The sequence below is a fragment of the Nicotiana tabacum genome, chromosome 1 (genome assembly GCF_000715075.1).
Source record: "Nicotiana tabacum cultivar K326 chromosome 1, ASM71507v2, whole genome shotgun sequence".
Taxonomy (NCBI): domain Eukaryota; kingdom Viridiplantae; phylum Streptophyta; class Magnoliopsida; order Solanales; family Solanaceae; genus Nicotiana; species Nicotiana tabacum.
In genome coordinates, this window is record NC_134080.1 from 216,464,326 (window position 1) to 216,483,582 (window position 19,257).

General features: G+C 39.8%; 2 protein-coding genes across 2 annotated transcripts; both read left to right on the forward strand.

The window, feature by feature from the left end:
• The first annotated feature begins 210 nt into the window (after positions 1-210).
• LOC107819893 (mitochondrial import inner membrane translocase subunit TIM50-like) lies at positions 211-8,354 on the forward strand. Its single transcript, XM_075256802.1, has 10 exons — positions 211-564; positions 2,330-2,418; positions 2,887-2,923; positions 3,664-3,725; positions 3,822-3,935; positions 4,166-4,270; positions 4,352-4,450; positions 6,014-6,170; positions 6,267-6,369; positions 8,083-8,354. Exons 1-10 carry the CDS (start codon positions 294-296, stop codon positions 8,126-8,128), a joined length of 1,083 nt encoding a protein of 360 aa, XP_075112903.1. The 5' UTR covers positions 211-293; the 3' UTR covers positions 8,129-8,354.
• A 7,065-nt stretch (positions 8,355-15,419) lies between these two features.
• On the forward strand, positions 15,420-18,814 carry LOC107803063 (small ribosomal subunit protein uS10c). Its single transcript, XM_016626662.2, has 3 exons — positions 15,420-15,802; positions 15,915-15,962; positions 18,313-18,814. The coding sequence occupies exons 1-3, from the start codon at positions 15,590-15,592 to the stop codon at positions 18,622-18,624; spliced, it is 573 nt and encodes a 190-aa protein (XP_016482148.1). The 5' UTR covers positions 15,420-15,589; the 3' UTR covers positions 18,625-18,814.
• The last annotated feature ends 443 nt before the right edge of the window (positions 18,815-19,257 follow it).

Here is a 19,257-nt window from a genome sequence, read left to right on the forward strand (position 1 = left end):
ACCAATTTCAAAGAGATCGATAATTTTTTTGTTTCTCTTCAAATTGTAACGGATCATTATGAGATTATTTCCTCAATATTTGGGATGTCAATTTCTTTTCATAAAAAATAAGGCATGTTTATTATATTATTTTCAGAAAGGTTAAGGGGCTAAACTTAACTTTGTTCAAACCTCAGAGTTCAAACAAATAACTTTATTAAATAAAAAGGGCATAGCTCTAAATCTTCGTCTTCTTTCCTCTGTAAAACCTTCGTCCTCTCCGCTTAAACCCTAGAGCTCTAAATTCCTCAAAAATGTCCGCTATAGCTCGATCGAAATCGCGCATTTTCTCGATAATTTCACGAACTAATCGCCGATTTTCTTCAAATGTAACTACAGAACCTCCAAAGGAACCAATAATCTCTTCATCTTCACTCCTCAAAGATCAGCCTCCGCCACCTCAGAATCAGTCTCCTCCTAATCCTGAAGCTTCTGGAACTGAGAAGAATCGGTGGAGTTTTCTTAAGTATAGCGTTATTGCTGCCGTCACTGGTGGTGTTGCCACTGCTGGTTACGCTAGCTATGGTTAGTTTTTTTTTTTGAAAAATATTTCGGTTTGTTATTTGTATTATTTCCTTGAATCAGTTTTTTTTGGATGCTTTAATGTTGATACATGAATTGGCATCTGTATTCGAGCATGATTTGAATTTTGAAATGAAGTGAAATGTGCTGAATGAAGTGTAATGGATAATGGATACTTAGGATTCTTATAGTTGTTCTCAACTTGAAATCTAGTGTATATATGTGTGTGTGCACGCGCGAAGCAGTCACATAAGAAATCCTCTAAGAGTTCGCTAAAGTTTATGTGTGCCCACACGTTTTTGTGTGTGCGTGTGCATGTGTGAAGCAGTCACATAGAAATCCTCTAACAGCTCGCAAAGTGTATGTGTGTGTGTAACTGAGAAGAATCTGTGGAGTTTTCGTAAGTATAGCCCTATTGCTGCCGTCACAGGGAGTGTTGTACACAGCTGGTTACCCCACCAATTCGTTATTTATTTTTTGATTTTTAAGTTTTGGGGATATTATTGGCATTGTTTCATTGTATTAGGGTTTTAAGACGTTTTAAAGTTGATATTGGAGTTGTCATGCATTTAAGCATGATTTGAAAATGAAGTGAAGTGAGCTGAATAGAATGGAATTGATTCAGTGGATTCTTATAGCGGACTCAAATACTTTGGGATTGGAGTCTAGGTGGTTGGTTGATCAAATTTATTTATGTGAATACTGTGATGTGTGAATCAGTCACATAAGAAATCTTCTAAGAGCTCGCCAGTGTGTGCCTGCGTGTGCTTGTAGCAGTCACATAAGAAATCCTCTAAAAGCTCGCCAAGTGTGTGTCTGTGTGTGAAGCAGTCACATAAGAAATCCTCACAAGTAGCAAAGAGAGAGAGAGAGAGAGAGAGAGAGAGAGAGAGAGTTTGTGTGTGAAGAAGTCACATAAGAAATCCCCTAAGAGCTCAAAAAGAGTGCTTGTGTGTGTGTTTCGAGATAGTGAAATGTTAATGAAAATACTTTAAGTGATACGGAATTAAATTGTCTCTAAAGAAAACTCTGAAATGTTCAATTTTGTGGTCTGATAACATAAGAGTGAATTTTGACTCTTCGTGGAAGGATTTGTTAGTATTCTTTGTAGTGATGTAGCAATAGTTGCTGAAGTGTTACATCTTAACTTTTGGTGGTGTTAGCAAATTCAGTGAAAGTTGCCGACCTCCAGGAAAAAGAAAGTTATTGTTTGCATTGAATAGCAAATCTTATTTCATGTTTTCTGATCTGTATCAGCATAGCTTATTTCATAAAATTTTGCTATACCAAATAAAACTAGTTGGAAGCACAACAACATGTTCCAGGTTTTATCCTTCCAACTTTGGATCTGGCTATTGTCTAATCTCCCTGTATCTCTTATTTGCTTAGCAATGTAGTCATGCCTTTATAACCCTCCAGTTAGTTTTCTTCATGCGAAGTTTCAGCTGTGAAGCAAGTATTACTGCTTAGTTTGTAGCTAAATTTCCATGTGGTATTAGTTAACATGTTTGTTGGGGGAAGCCAAACTCTTTTATGAGATCATTTGTAGTTGCTCTTTTGTAAGTTTATGTTGCTCAAGGTGGAGTTTGGTCAAGTGTTAGAAATGGACTATATGTTTATATAGATTGTCTATGTGACTGTGGAAACAAGAGGTAAGGGGATGATTCTTGGTAAAAAATCTAGTTGGTCTGACAGATTCATCAATATTTTTCATTCTCGACTTCTCGTGCATATAATTCACAATCTTTGGCATATCCTTTATCTGCAGCATACACATTGGATGAAATTGAGGATAAGACCAAGACTTTGCGTGAATCTGCGAAATATACTGTTGGGGATGATGCATCTGCTACCGATGTGAGTCTTGTCTTGCACTGCTTTATTTTTGCTTATTGTGAGCTTTTGGTGAATTTTTGCTTGTTTGAAATTAAGTTTTTTGACACACATGCGCATGCACGCTCACACACACATATATATTTTGCTTGGTATGGTTGTGGGTGAAGGTTGGCTCTACTTATTGCAAATTCGGCGCTATGCACTTCTCAGCTTCAACTGATCAATTTTATTCATGTTTACTGTTTGTGCTAATTTTTGGCAACGTATTGCTAATCATGGAGCCCTCAAAATTTGAAAGGGAATCTAAGTGAAATGACAGTATTTGTCAACAAACTCTAGAGATCACATATTACACGAATAAACAGCTTATAGAGTATATGGCTTGGTCTTATATGCATTTGTTCATCTTTTACCTATATAATTATTTGGCAGTTGTATTTGAGCATGAGTAAAATGAGAGTCTAATTGTGTTTTCCTTTTTCCGTGCAGAAATTTCAAGCTTTGTTATACTCCTCAGCAATGACAGGTTGGTGATGATTCTGACTTGTCTATGCTACACATCTCTTATTTTTAGTCAAGAAGAGGTTGGTTCTTCTTATTTGCGTGGCTTTTTGTCCACATTCATGTCAACTATAAGTTATGCTATCACATCACTTTGTATTTGTTATGTGTATTGCATACTATAATTTTTTTTTTTAAACTGGAAACACGAGCTAGGTACCGAGACTATTATTATAGAGATCCTCGTGTTTTCAGCAATGCATTTCCATTTCAATGATAGAATTCAAGCATTAGTTTGTTATTTTTAAATTGCATGGCATTTCTATGACCTGATCAGTGTATTGTGGCCTGCAAAAGTCTGTATTGGCTTCAGATTATGCAATCTCATTTTCGGCACATGAAAGTTTCTGTTGCAGAGCAGGTGGATGTCTATCCTGCAGTTTGTAGTGTAGAGTGTGAGTGATTTATGGTTCTATCCGTGCATTGACTTATTGGGGGTTGTGATTTAAAGGCACATGGATGTGGGTAGTTCATGGATTTAAGTATATTGCACATCTCACTGCTAGTATGAAAAGTAAAACACATGTTCTACTGCTTAGTAATTTGCTGGGTTTTATTGGAGAATCACATGCTGTAATACGTTTTCTTAATGCTGTGGTGTATGATGTTATTTACATGTGTTCCCTGCTATTTATTAATTATTAACTTTACGCCCCAGAGTCTCTTTTTAAGCTATTATATTGGTTCATTTCTTTGATATTCCAGTGCCTGCCAAGCTAGTTGAGTTTTACATTGACCTGAGGCGGCTGACAGAAGAACAAGTTCGAGTTGAGTCCTTTACAGGCAATTTTAGTTTTTAATCCCTCTCTTCTTATGCTTCATCCTTCACCAAATTCACCTCAGATCTATTTGCTTTGTTTTAGGGTTTTAGTGAACCAACATCAGACCAGCTCCTGCCAGATTTGCACCCACTGGAGCAGCATGTCTTTACTCTTGTTCTTGATCTTAGCGAGACATTGATACACTCTGATTGGAAGGTAGAAATCCAAGTCATGAACTTGTTGATTTTATTGTGAATTAGTGGCTTGGACTTGCTTTAATTTGTTTTATGAATCATTATTAGTAATTAGTGCGATACTCTGACAATTCAGTTTAGAGTTTCCTTGTGGTTTTCCTCCTGATATAGCTTTTTTTTCCGCAAAGCATTCAGATTTGCCATCGTTTAACTTTTCCTTCATGACTACTGACTTCCGTAGTCCTTTAAAAGCGTGACAGAGGCTGGAGAACATTCAAAAGACCTGGGGTTGATGCTTTTTTGGAACATTTAGCTCAATATTTTGAGATCGTTGTATACTCTGACCAACTGAACATGGTAACTTTCACTTCCTTCATAGTGAGTTCTAAGTGTTGTTTCAGTTATGCAATCAAAAGTTCTGCTTGTGGTTTTCTGCAGTATGTTGATCCTGTTATCGAAAGATTGGATCCAAAGCACTGCATCCGTTATAGGCTATCAAGAGGTGCAACTAGATATGTTGATGGCAAGCATTACAGAGTAGGTTTCTTAGCTTCATCCTCTAAATGTTCTAGATTAATAGCCTGTTTGGCCAAGCTTCTTTTTGGCCAAAAGTGCTTTTTTTTTTTTTTTTGCCAAAAGCACTTTTGGCCAAAAATTGAGGTGTTTGGCCAAGCTTTTGGAAGGAAAAAAGTGCTTTTGAGGAGAAGCAGAAGCAGAAAAAAGTAGCTTCTCTCCAAAAGCACTTTTTTGAGAAGCACTTTTGAGAAAAATACACTTAGAAGCAGTTTTTTAAAGCTTGGCCAAACACTAATTGCTGCTCAGAAGTGCTTTTCAAACTGATTAGCCAAACACAGACTGCTTCTCACCAAAAGTACTTTTGAGAAAAGCACTTTTGAAAAAAACACTTCTCAAAATAAGCTGATTTTCGAAGCTTGGTCAAACGGGCTATAAGTCTTTGATTTTTTACATTTGTCACACTCTGTTCACTTAATAGCTGATCCTTGATATATGTTAACATTGTTTTAGTATGGCAGTTCTATTAGAAAATACCTTTAACTGATTTAAGAAAAAGAGAGTGAGTAGAAGCATAATATTGATGTTGCATTGCGTTAAGATATTTGATTAAAATTGAGAGTACAGAATAATGAAGAGCAAACGGTGTCCTTCATCTCTATATGAGTAAACTAACTGAAATTTTGTGACAAGTATGTATTGCTTTTGTGCATTTGCTTCGTAAATCATCTCAAGTGGACAATTATGTATTTAGTATCTCGTTTTTTTGTCTTTCGCTGAAGAGAGAGTGGGGGGTGTTATAGGAACTTGGGGGAGGCTTGATCAAGTTTGAAAGAATCAAGAGGCATGCAGATTAAACAGGTTACAACTAGTTGATATTTTAGGAAGGCTGAAGGAGACAAAACAAAATACAGGATTCAGGAAGTAAAGTTAAGTTGTCCTGTGCCAGTTTTGCATAGTAAAATGTGATAGATTCCTATTTTACATCTCACTGAGAGGTTACAGCAAAAAATGCCCTGCTGAGCAAGGACCAAATCAGCTATGCCTTTGGCAGTATTTTCACATGATACATTAACATTTCAAGGGGTGAATGAATTCACATATAGACCGTGGTAATAGAAACTCAGTAAGAATCTAGCCACTTGTAAACTTCTTGAATTATGCATAAATGAAAGGCTTGAGCTTTTGGCTTAGTTGTCAAAAGATAGAGCATCTTTCTTTTTTTAAAATAATGTGCAAATGCTGGCCTTCCTCTTAATAGGTTGTTTGACTCTTTACCCTAGCCTGTTGGAATCACTCAAAACATCTACAATTTGATCGCAGGGCTTGGCTGAGTAAGACCATGCACTGAGTAGTTGATTATTCTCATTCCTTGTCATCCTTGTATTGTAGATGTTTCTATCACGTGTATTCACTAGTGCATGTACATTCTCTGAGATATTCTTTAGCTTCTGTGAAAATCTATAAGATGTCTTTTTTTTCTAGTCCTTTAAAAAAAAGCTCATTTTGCACCTCTGTCTTCCTTGTTCCACTTCTTGCAAATGGTACAATTTGTGAATCCCTTTTTGGCGCGTGCTTCTTTGGCAGGATCTTTCCAAGCTGAATCGGGATCCATCAAGAATTATATATGTGAGTGGACATGCACTAGAAAGTAGCCTTCAGCCAGAAAATTGCATAGAAATAAAACCATGGAAAGGAGAAGCGGAGGATACTGTGCTTTTGGATCTTATTCCGTTTCTTGAATGTAAGCACATTCATAAGCATAACGTACCCTAATCTTGTCTTCACCTTTGGGAGTATGGCAAGGTCACTGTTAATGACTTCTTAACTTTGAGTGCAGATGTTGCTAAACACAGGCCAGCTGATATCCGAACTGTATTAGCTTCATACCAAGGACGTGATATTCCTAAGGAGTTCATTGAGCGGTCCAAGGATTACCAAAGGTCAAGTTTTCCTCTGTTGTATTTATAGTTCTTCCTAGCTATTTAATTGCATTCCAAATCCTCAACACCTGGAACTTAGGATGCTTCTGATTTTTGTCTTGACTTTTACTCATGAAGTTTGTCTCTTTGTATCCTTCCCCCGCCCTTTCTGCTCTTGAGAGAAACAAATGTTAGGCCTGCTATGTTGTATGGGACAGAGTGTTGGCCGGTTAAAAATTCACACAGAAGAGAAAGTAGCAGAGATGAGGATGCTGAGGTGGATGTGCGGGCATACAAGGATGGACAAGATTAGGAATGAAGTTATTCGAGATAAGGTGGGCGTGGCCCCCATGGAGGACAAGATGCGGGAAGCAAGACTCAGATGGTTCGGACACATTCAGAGGAGGAGCACTGATGCGCCAGTGAGGAGGTGTGAGCGACTGGCTGTGGTGGGCATGAGGAGAGGTAGAGGGAGACCTAAGAAGTATTGGGGGGAGGTGATTAGGCAGGACCTAGCACGACTTAGGATTTCTGAGGACATGGCCCTTGACAGGGAATTGTGGAGGTCGAGCATTAAGGTTGTAGGTTAGGGGGAAGTCTGTGAGTATTACTACAGCGCACTAGAGTAACACTAGCCATTTAGGAGTTAGTCTTAGGAGGCTACCGATCGACTACAGATGTAGGGCTTGTGTCGGTTGGATATTAGTACACCTTACATCCTTTTCTCCATCCTTTTTCGTATTTCCTATATTTCTTATATTGTTATTCTGTTATTTTATATTATGTATTTTATGTTATTTATTATGACTCTATTGATAGTACTAATATATTGTCTTTTTGTTGCTCTCTTGAGCCGAGGGTCTCCTGGAAACAGCCTCTCTGCCCTTCGGGGTAGGGATAAGGTCTGCATACATACTACCCTCCCCAGACCCCACTGGTGGGATTATACTGGGATGTTGTTGTTGTTGTTGTTGTAGAAAAACAAATTTTAGGAATACAAGTTTCTTCTTTATTTTTTTTTTTATTTTTTTTGGGGGGGGGGGGGGGTTACAGATCTAATCTAACTTTACCTTGAACATTGGGTAGCCATTTGGGCTGCGACTTTTATATTATCGCCTTCTTCTGCTTTCTCTTCTAGAGGTTGCTTTAATCCCCTTTTGCCCCAGGGGTGAGTGGTTGATGCATTTTTCCAAATTTAGTATTTACCAGAGAGGTGGTAGTCTTAACCTCTCCCTTCCCCACCCCCACCGCCCAACCCCCCCCCCCCCCCACAAAAAAAGAAGAGAAATGAAAAGAGAGAGAGTGTGTAAACTTTGTTGAAAAGAATGGAAGTGGATTGACTGAGCTCCAAGAAGCATTGGATCTCTATAAGGCACATACATTGTTTTCCTAGGCTTCTAGTTAATTTATCTTGAAAGGTTCTCATTTATTTCGTTGGGTAGGCTGTGCATTAGAGTTACAGTGGATATTTCTTGTTCAAAGCATTTCTGGGCATTTTTGTTTGATTGAGCATAGTTGAGCCCTAACTCAACAAACCTCTCTTCTTTCGAGCTGCAAACTGTGTGCCTCCTACTATATTCGCGTCTGCACTCTGCTATGATAAACTTTTCTTTTCTATTCTCCAATCCCGTGGACCTTTCTCTTTATTCACTTTATTTTGTTTTTGACCCCTTATTGAAATTATAGTATATTTTTGCTTGATGGTCTTTAACATAGTTGATCTGGTGGTTGCAGGCGTATGCAAGAGCAAAAGCAACATGGTCGATTCTGGCGCCGCTAGTAATACGAGTTGACAGTGAGTTAGTTTTGAGAGGCAAAAAGTAAAAATTTTAAAAAAGGATTCCTTTGTAAGATTAGACCAGTTGATAGAAGGACGTAAAACTATAATCCCATTTTTGTGTAGCTAAGAAAAAGATTTGTCCCAGTTGAGAAAAGTTAACTCTTCTAACAACATGACTATTCTTTTTCCCCTCCAGCAAGAGGCTTTTGTCATTATCTCTTCGTAATAATAGAGAATGTCAATGTTTTGTTAGCTATCTATTTATTCTCTGAATTTTAGGACAGTGAGATATCATTACATGATTCAACTGAATTGTATACTAAAAACCAACCTCATTCGGTGTATGAGGTTGACCTTTTCTCTTCCTTTGTCATTCTCATAAACAACATCTCATAGAATAATTTCCAGCAAACACTGATATAGCATTTTCACAAACTTAAAGGGTGTGTTTGGTATGAAGGAAAAGTATTTTCCCGAAAATATCTTGTTTAAGAAATAATCACTACTCTAACATTTTGAAACTATTTCAAAATGGACTAATAGGGGAATCGTATTTTCCCTTTTAATGGAGAATCTTTTTAAGAAAAATAGTTCTTCATGGTTGGAAAGAAGGCGGATCGAGAGTAGGATATACGGGTTCACAGGAACCCAATAGCTTTTGCTCAGACTCTCTTTATATATTAAGAAGTCCACTAAATATCTAAAAAATTATATCATCATGAACCCAGTTATTATTGTAAATTTACTAGAAGTCGATGTAGGAACTAGGAACCCATATGCTTCTAATCATGGATCCGCCTCTTCACAAAAATTTTAAGTTTGACAGAATGTTTGGTCTCCTGCTCTGAAAATGAGACCCATTGTCCATTTTGTGACGCTCGAAGTAATGGTGCATATTTGAGCATGAATCACCATTTTAGTATTTGTAAGTATTGAATTTCAAGTGAAATATTAGTTTAAATGGGTATTTCAAGTGAAATGTGGCGAAATAAATTTTTAACTTTCACAAAAAAAAAATTCTCAATTGAAGTTCGTATCCTAACACAGTTTTCAACTATTTCGAAGTTTTTTCAACTTCAACCTTCAAATTTAAGAACTTTTTTTCAGCTTCAATTCAAATATTGTCCAAATGGTAGAAATGACACTAGGTAGCCGTTTGTAGCACTTCTATTAAAAATATATTTTGCTTTTAAAAACTATTTAAAGTTTAGTCATTTTTGGAAAACTTCATATTGAACATGTTTCTTCTTCTTCTTTAGACCTTCCGGTGTGAAGTTAAGCTTGGGCATAACTCAACTTCAAAGCTAAATGACACGTCCTTAGTCGTTAACTAAGTACACGTGCGGCACTTGACAACTTGCTCACGATCTTGCATAACTTGCTCACGTTCTTGCTATGCCGAGTCAGCCTTACTACACTCAAGATCGCTAAGAGAATGTTAGAATGCAGTAGAATTGCCAAAAGAAGCTTTTGTATTAGAAAGAAATTGATTGTTTTGCTTGGTGAATTACAAATGAATGACCCCCTTTATATACTAGTCTCCTAGGGGTTAGTATGTAAATATTAATTGTTACACAAGTCCCTTATTATTTACAAGTAAGTCCCTTTCCTAGAATTTTCTACATAGCTAGAATCTTCTAAGGACTTGCCTAGCAAATCTATAGGGATCTAGGATCTTCCTAAGGAAATGTCCATACTTCTCTAGAATCTTCTCACAAATGCTAGCCTTCCTCCTATGTAAGCTTCCACATGGCATTAATATATGTCAAATGACGCCTATGTGGCATGATGACATGGCGGGTCATCACACTCTCCCCCACCTAATGTTACGGCGATCGCGGCGCAATGCTGCTGCATAAACTCTCGGATCTTATATTTGAATTGCCATAAGTCTTCATATCGTTCCCACGTGGCCTCCTCCCGTGATTGCCCATTCCAATGGACGAGGAACATAGCAGTGGCTTTTTGCCTTTATTTTTGTCTGGCGTGGTAATCAATGATAGCCTCAATCTTTCGATCGTGCGAGGCAGTGATAGTAATAGGCGCTCGACTTGATTGGCCCCTACTCGGATCATCCTTGTCTTTATGATATGGCTTAAGCATGCTGGCATGGAAAACATGGTAGATCTTAAGATATGATCGTATGTCAAGCTTGTATGAGATCTTGCCTACCTTGGCGACGATCTTAAATGGCCCCTCATACTTGCGAATCAGATTCTGATGCATGCCCCGTAGTGCCTTGAACTGTCTTGTGTTAAACTTCATCATGACCATATCCCCAACTCTATAGTCCGTGGGACACTGTTTATGGTCCGCAAACTTCTTCATCTTCTTAGACTTAGCGGTGTCAAGTTGTTGCTCCCATCCTTTGGCCATATGATAAGCCCCCAAACTCTTTCCCTCGAACGCGGCTGGTAATAAATGTGGAGTTTGTGGCTGTTGGCCTGGGGCTAGCTCAAATGGTGTCCGCCCCGTGGACTCCCCCCGCTACAAGTTATAAGAGAATTGGGCGATGTCTAAAAGCCTTTCCCAATCTTTCTGATGCGCGCTTACATAATGCCTCAAGTAGCGTTCTAGTAAGGCATTGACCCATTCCGTTTGTCCACCTGTCTGTGGGTAAAACTAGTGGAAAAGTGTAGTTCCGTGCCAAGTATGTCGAATAACTCTCTCCAAAAGTTCCCAGTGAAGCGAGGGTCTCGATCACTGGTAATATGACTTGGTAAGCCCCAATACTTCACCACGTTCTTAAAGAATAGCTTGGCGGCTTCATTGGCTGTGCAATCTGGTGAGGTGGGCATGAAGGTGGCATATTTGGAAAATCTATCCAGGACCACCATAATAGTATCATAACCGTTGGACTGGTAGACAAGTGATAAAGTCCATAGTTATGCTCTCCCATGGACATTCTGCAGCTGATAGTGGCTCCAAAAGTCCTCCGGGTTGTTGTTGCTCAACCTTGCCCTACTGACATACAAGACAAGTCTGCACATAATGTGTGGCCAATAGTAGACTGGCTCAACCAAGGCCCTAATGCGACGTTGGCCTGGATGACCAGCCCACATTATGTCATGACTCTCCCTTATGATCCGCCGTCTAATGTCTCCAAACTTAGGCACGTAGACCCACCAACCCGTGGTAAACAATAGGCCATCTTCTACCCAAAAACATCTCGTTTTGCCTAGTTGGCTAACTCGATAAGTTGTTTGACTGCTGGATCATGTTGCATGCCTTCTTTTATAGCCTCACGAATGTCCCAACTTGCTGAAGTGATGGCAGGAAGTTCAGCTTTTCGGCTCAAGGCATCGGCTACAACGTTACCTTTGCCCGGCTTGTACTCCAACACATAATTAAACTCGGCCAAGAAATCCTGCCACCAAGCCTGTTTTGGTGTGAGCTTCTTCTGCGTCTGAAAGTAGCTAGTAGCCACATTGTCAGTCTTGACCATGAACCTCAGCCTGAGCAAATAATGTCGCCATGTACGAAGGCATTGCACAATGGCAGTCATCTCCTTCTCTTTCACCGTGTAACTCTGCTCCGTCTCATTTAACTTGCGGCTTTCAAACACTATAAGATACTTATCTTGCATCAGGACACCCCAATGGCAAAGTCAGAGATCTATGTGCACCTCAAATGTCTTGGCAAACTCAGGTAATGCCAAGACTGGCTCCTCTGTGACAGATGCCTTAAGGCCTTCAAACTCCTTATGACAATGCTTCGTCCAAGCCCATGGCTTGTTCTTCTTTAGCAACTCAGTGAATGGTGAGACCTTTGCTGAATAGCCACTGATGAACCGACGATAGTAGTTAACAAGGCCAAGAAAGGATCTCAACTCAGTTACCTTAATAGGTGCCTCCCATTCCTGGATAGCACGTACCTTAGCCTCGTCCATGCGTAGCTCTCCATTGGTAATGACATGGCCCAAGAAGTGCACCTTTGATTGTGGAAACTCGCACTTCTCCCTCTTGATGTATAACTCGTTCTCCCGCAAGACTTGGAAAACGTTCCTTAAGTGCTCCATTTGTTCTTCCAAGGTGTTGATGTAGATGACTATGTTATCTAGGTATACTACCACGAACTAATCAAGGTAGGGATGAAAAATCTCATTCATAAGGGTACAAAATGTGGCCAGTGCATAAGCCGAAGGGCATCACCAACCACTCAAAGGCTTCATATCTCGTCACACATGTTGTCTTTGGCTCATCCCCTTCCGCAATGTGAACGTGGTAGTAGCCCTTGTAAAGATCCACCTAGGTAAAGTACTTGGCTTGCCCAAGTCTATCAAACAAGTCAACAATGAACGGGCTTGGGTGCTTATTCTTCATTGTGACCTTATTAAGTGTTCGGTAGTCTATGCACAACCGCAGCGATCCATCCTTCTTCTTCTGGAACAATACTGGTGCGCCGAAAGGTGCCTTTGATGGGTGAATGTGACTAGCATCAAACAACTGTTTCAATTGTTTCCTGAGCTCCTCTAGCTCGGGCGATGCCATACAATATGGGGCGAATGCGGGTGGCTTAGCCTCCGGCTTGAACTCAATCTTGTGATCCACCTCTTGCCTAGCGGCAAGTGCTTAGGCAACTGCTCGGGCATGACATCTTTGTTTTTCTCAAGCAACTCCTCTATGCAAGGTGGCAGTGTCTCTCAAAAACTCTTGTCTTACTCTAGACTTGCAATGGTTGCCACAAATGTTGGCTCCCCTTTCTTGGTCCCCTTGACAACCTGCATAGCTTAGAGTTGTGCTTGGATCTGTCTGTATGGCATAGTCATTATAGGTACCATGCAAGATCCTTCTCGCTCCATAACCAAGAGACATTAGAGGTAGGGGTCGATCAAAGTAGGACAATGTCATAAGAACTCTTGCCCCAGTATGATGTCAAAGATATCCATAGCGGTCACGGTAAAGTTTGTCATACCTTTTCAAGTTCCTAATTTGACACCAACTCTATTAGCTACCCCACTAGCATTTTGTAACTCAGCATTCACGGTCTTAACGCGAGAGTTGGTTGTAGCAGGCTTCAATCCTAGGCTCTTTGCAGCAGCCTCAGTCACGGAATTATGAGTTTCTCCAGTATCCACCATTGCACGAGCAGACTTGTTATTGATGGTGAGATCCACATACTGATTGCCATTCTCGGTAGGTTGGATAGTTTTCTTCGTGATAGCACCACATAATCCGATCATACCCAACTGTGTGGTTCTCGGACTCTCTCCTTGTGGCTGCTCCTTCCGTTCACGGACCATACACTGAGGCTCTTGAGGTCGGGACAATTCCTGAAGCCGCGCGACCCTCCGCATATATAGCATCCCTTATTCTCGGCCTGCACCTTCTTCTCGATGTAGCCCTAAAGCCACTCGACTTTTTGGAATCTTGAGTCTTGGAGTATTGTTGTTGTATCTCCTTGACTTTGCCATGGTCTCCCACACCTTTGACATAACTAACCTTTAACTCCTTGCTTTTGCCTTTGTCGTGCTTGCCATGCCTGAAATTCATTAATGATTCAGCCTCCACTATGGCTTGGTCTATATCCGCGATATGCCGACATTGTAACTCCTCTTTAGCCCAATTTTGCAACCCGTCCATGAAGTGGAACAACAAGTAATTATTGGTGAGGTTGGTAATTTAAAGCATAAGGGTAGTGAACTGCTTGACATAGTCACGTATGCTCCATGTTTGCTTCAACTCCCCGAGCTTGCACCTTGCCTCGTACAAGACATTGTTTGAAAAGAACTGTCGCTTGAACTCGGCTTTGAACTGATCCCACGTGCTAATAGTACATAGACCTTTATCCACGTCGGCCATATTCCTTCTCCACCATAGCATGGCAGTATATGAGAGGTACAACACAACAGTGTTGATCTTGGCCTCATCGTCCCTCACTTTTTCGTGCCTAAAGTAGTTCTCTAAGTGATAAAGAAAGTTTTCCACTTCTTGTGCATCACAAACACCTTTGAACACTGGGGGTTTGGGAGCCTCGATCTTGCCTCCCTCGTCACTACAACATTGCTAACTCCCCCGGTCACGCCAACATTGACATGCTCCTCGAATGACTCTATATTTGCCTTCATAGCATCGATAGTACTCAAAGCCTCTATAAGTCTGCACTCTAAGGCAGTGATGGTTTGCCTTAGTTCTATCTCGGTCTGTGTACGTCCCTTCAAGTTATTTCGGATACTCTCAATCTCTTCAAGAGTGTGTCCTTCAAGAACGTTAAGAGTGCCTTCCATCTTCCCCAAGTTTTGGCCAAAGATCTCGACGACGTCCATCCTTGCGTTCATCTTCATCACCCACTCTTTGTCGAGCGAGACATCCTCGTACAGGACCTCCACTTCATCCTTGCTCACCACAGCGGCAAATAGTTCTTGGGATGTAAGCCCTTCGTTTGACACAACCTCGGTTGGCACCTCCTGGATCTTGTTGGTGGCATTCCTCTTTTTTATACGGCCTCTCTTGCCAACAACATCCTGGATGATGTTGGCTTGCGTGTTGGCAGTGTTAATTTCTCTATCGTTCGTCATTCCCTTAGTTGCAACCTTTGCTCTAATACCACGTTGTCACGTCCTTAGTCGTTAACTAAGTACATGTGCGCCACTTGACAACTTGCTTACGATCTTGCACAACTTGCTCATGTTCTTGCTGTGACAAGTCAATCTTACTACACTCAAGATCGCTAAGAGAGTGTTAGAACGTAGTAAATTGCCAAAGGAAGCTTTTGTATTAGAGAGAAGTTGATTGTTTTGCTTGGTGAATTACAAATGAATGACCCCTTTATATACTAGTCTCCTAGGGGCTAGTGTGTAAATATTAATTGTTACACAAGTCTCTTATTATTTAAAAATAAGTCTCTTCTCTAAAATTTTTACATAGCTAGAATCTTCTAAGGACTTTCCTAGCAAATGTATAGGGATCTAGGATCTTCCTAAGGAAATGTTCATACTTCTATAGAATCTTCTCACAAATGCTAGCCTTCCTCCTATGTAAGCTTCCACATAACATTAATATATGCCAAATGACACCTATGTGGCATGATAACATGGCGGGTCATCACATAAAGGTCTCAAATTTAAAATTCAGAGTTTAAATTTGGACCTTCGAGTTTTAAGTTCAGGCCTCACGTTTGAATTTGTACTTCATTTAAATTTTGGCAGAGCTCTAGGTTTAAATTTGAAAAGTTTAGACCCGCAAATTTCAATCTAAAATTGATTCTGAGACGGCTAAACTTTAAGAACTTAGGGGGTTCTAAAATAGGCTATTTGTGCACTTCATAAATTTGGGCCGAAGAAGCAAATTGGAATGGGGATGCAAACTTATTGAGGCCCAATTCTTTCTTCTTCTTTGTTTTTTCTGCAAAATAATAAGTAGGAAAATAAACATATTTCTCTTCTTCGGATAAGTCTGCAAAGGATATTGCAAAATTCTCGCAGCTCCATTCCCTCTACTTATCACCGAGTAAAAGACCCAAATGGCAATTTCATCATCTTCACTCTCAGCAGCTCTATTCCCAGTGTGTAATTCGTCCATCATTTTATCCCAACCCAAATTCTCTGTTCTATCTTTGCCTTCAAATTCCGCTAAAACCAGAATACACATTTTCAACCAATCAAAAGTGTCCACGTCAAAGGTTTTTGCTTCTCCAGAAGTTTTGGATGCCGAGAATGTCTCTGCTGATGTTGAGGTTCGTAATTTTATTTGGGTAATTATCAGTATACCAAACTATTTTAACCAAAAAATGTGCTTTCTTTTTGCATTATTGATGTTGGGTGTTCGTCATTTTTGCTTTCTTTTAGGATATTCCTGCTGCCTCAACGCTGAGTGTTGGTGTTGACGCTGATAAGGTAACCTTTTTTTTTCCTCTTTTTCCTCTGTGTGTGTGTATGTGTGTTTTTTAAATTTTATGCTGCAGCCTTTGTGGAAGATGTATTCTGCTTTTTAGTTGTTAACAATTATGGAATAGGATTGGTAAGTGTCCCACATTAGTGTAGAAAATGGTTTGTTGTCTCCTTGTATTGTCTCGTGCAATACTCACCTCTTGAGCTAGCTTTTGTTTGTTGAGTTAGGCCCAAGTCCATTTCCTTACATCGGACCAAAGGTAAACTCGTTTCTATTCTTGATTTACATAATGTTGGGTTCCTGTGTCATATTGTCCATGCTTCACATATGCGAATTCAGGATTTAAATTACTTTTAAGATTTTCACATTGAAATCGTTATACTTTTAAAAGTATGGGCTCAGATCTAAATTTTGTTAAGATATTAGTAGATTGAAAAATTAGCGAAGTAGCCTTTTGTTTCTTGTTTCTTTTTGGTGTACTCATGAGGTCCCCATATGTATATAGAGGATTCGGCCTCTTTTCTTGAGAACCTATTCTTTTGTGTAGGTTTTCTTCTTTTTGGTATATGGCTTGTGTAGGGGGTTAGCCCCAATTGTGAAACAAATTATTTACCTTATCAAAAGGATATTTGTAGATTTTTACCTTATATCTATGCTTTGTGTCGATAGTTATGGGTTTAGATGAACCCGTAGCCATAAGGCTACATCTACCGCTGACGCTCCAGATGCCCGGTCCTTGGCGGAGGGGGTGTTAAGTGTCTCACGTTGATGATGAAATGGGATGTTGTCTCCTTATATGGTCGTACCCAATACTCATCTCTTGAGCTAGCTTTTAGAGTTAAGTTAGAGCCAAGGTCCATTTCTTTACAAGGATATAGTTGTATGTTGGTCTAAATGGGATTTATGTTGATGGTGTTCTGCTTTTGGATACTGACTTTAAAATGAATCTGAAATGATAACATCCATTTGCTCGGTGCTGACAGAAACTAGCTTCATGGTGCGGGGAGAACATGGGACATAAAATAGGATAGCTGTATTGTGCATATTATATAATTAGAGAAGTACAATGTCTGTACCATCTAGTCTAGGAGAATACGAACAGATTTTGTTAAATCAAGCAAGTTATTGTCATAAAAAGAATTCCCAAACATCCAGCTGGTTGCAAATCTCTAGTTTTTGTTTGACAGTAGAGAACTTTCTTTCACCCAGCACTTCTTTTCTTGTTAGGCCGCTGAGCGCTTAAAACTAGGTAGTGCCTGTTGTTCTGCTACGTGTACTGTGAGGCTAACTATTTCTAGCCTGTGAAGTAGGCTAAGATTCATTTGCATCAAATTGGAAGTTTTTTATAGGGCTATGTGCAGTGATATGATAATCTGCTCAAAAGCCAAGCAACTTTTGATAAATGAGATTACAGTGTTCCGCAGTCAGATTCCTCAAGTTGGTGAATGTGGAAATGATGTAACTTCCTCCCTTACTGAAATAACCTGGAGCTTTAGCAGTGATCTGATCACCCAAATCTCTTAGCTGACTCCTTAAGCAATTGTATGCGTGGAGCCGTGGACTATTTTCCACTAAAAACTTTAGTTGTTGCCGCAAAAAGTAGATCGAAAGAAGTTTGTCGAATTGATGAAGCTTGTATTAATTTGCTTGAAGGAAGCTACATCTAATACTATTAGGACCTTTCACTATTGCAATCTTGATTATAGAAACCAGGGTCATTAATATTAGTAGCGGACAATCCTTTCAAGGCTATTTCGAGTCGTATTCGTTTCTGGATAATACGTATGATATTCAGTAAATATTATTTGTTTAGAATTTTCACTTCTATCAAGACTACCTGTGTAATAGTTTGATAGAAGCAATTTTTGGTTCACTTGTTTGCTCTGGTGGTATTTCTGTCCTCAGTTGACAATCCTTGAATGGGCCGAGTCATTTGTGAAGTCCGTGGAAAGCTGAAAAATTATTAGAATTATGATGGAACTGGACAGGTCATTGTGATATTCCCCTTTTAATACACTCAGTTTATGAATTCCAAGGACCTATGTTGCTCAAACTCTTCATAATGCCGCCGGGTCTGTGTTGGTTCTTCCTAAAGTAGTGCAGTTCGGAGGATCCGGGCGCGGCAACATTTTTGAAGAGTCCGAGCAACATAGCTAAGGGCGGACTTCCCTCGCTTTATCAGTCATCTGTGGGAATCCATGGAAAGCTGAAAAAATATTACTTTACGATGGAGTGTTCTAGTTCAACATTAAGCAGGCTGTGCATAATCAAATTTTACTAGCTTTTGGCATCAAAACTTGGATTTTTTCCTCTAACTATTGTTGGCATCATCTAACGATCTAGACATATTACCAGGCAGCACCAAAGCAGAAGATTAGGATCAAATTGAGGTCATATTGGGTACCCTTAATAGAAGACTCGTGTAAGCAAATTATGGACGCTGCAACAACAACAAATGCAAAGACCGTTGGTCCCGTACCATTGCCTACCAAAAAGAGAATTTACTGTGTCCTGAAATCTCCACATGTGCACAAAGATGCACGGTTCCATTTTGAAATAAGAACTCATCAACGCCTTATTGACATTCTCTACCCGACTGCCCAAACAATCGACAAATTAATGCTGCTCGACCTTCCTGCTGGCGTTGATGTTGAGGTCAAGCTCTGAGAAAATAGCTTCTCCTCCTTGTAGCACTGTAACTCTGTTTATCTCTTACAAGTTCATTTCCAGTTTTGGATTTTGTACCAGTACATGCCACAATATTTGTTGGGGAAAAGTAGGTAGATGCATATCTTTTTTTGTGTATTAATTTGGATTGTTGGATTAGCAAGCACCTATTCAAGCTCGTTTCATCGTATATTGTTACATGTTACCAAATTTGGCTTTGATTATATGCAGCTTATTGCTTGAGAATGCTGATGACAGTTCCTGGGGAGACATATCTAGAAGTAGGAAAAATGGTTCATATACTGAATAGGAATTACTGGTTCAGGTTTTAGCATTCAAGTGAACAAGACTAGAAATGGTTCATATGTTAGAGTCAAAAACTACTGAATTCTGCCGAATTTGTACTGTGTATGGTACATCTGCCCCTGATTTCGAAACCGTTTTACCTCGGATACAAGACACGTGTAGTGTGACCAGGAGGTCACGGGTTCGAGCCGTGGAAACAGCCTCTTGCAGAAATGCAGGGTAAGACTGCATACAATAGACCCTTGTGGTTCAGCCTTTCTCCGGACTCCATGCATAGAGGGAGCTTAGTGCATCAAGCTACCCTTTTTTTTACAAGGCTCGTGTAGT

Coding starts and splice junctions, on each gene's coding strand:
- LOC107803063 (XM_016626662.2), top strand. CDS start 15,590: ATGGCAATTTCATCATCTTCACTCTCAGCAGCTCTATTCCCAGTGTGT. Junction 15,803..15,914: donor ATGTCTCTGCTGATGTTGAG/GTTCGTAATTTT, acceptor GCTTTCTTTTAG/GATATTCCTGCTGCCTCAAC. Junction 15,963..18,312: donor TTGGTGTTGACGCTGATAAG/GTAACCTTTTTT, acceptor ACATATTACCAG/GCAGCACCAAAGCAGAAGAT.
- LOC107819893 (XM_075256802.1), top strand. CDS start 294: ATGTCCGCTATAGCTCGATCGAAATCGCGCATTTTCTCGATAATTTCA. Junction 6,171..6,266: donor TCTTATTCCGTTTCTTGAAT/GTAAGCACATTC, acceptor CTTTGAGTGCAG/ATGTTGCTAAACACAGGCCA. Junction 6,370..8,082: donor CGGTCCAAGGATTACCAAAG/GTCAAGTTTTCC, acceptor TGGTGGTTGCAG/GCGTATGCAAGAGCAAAAGC.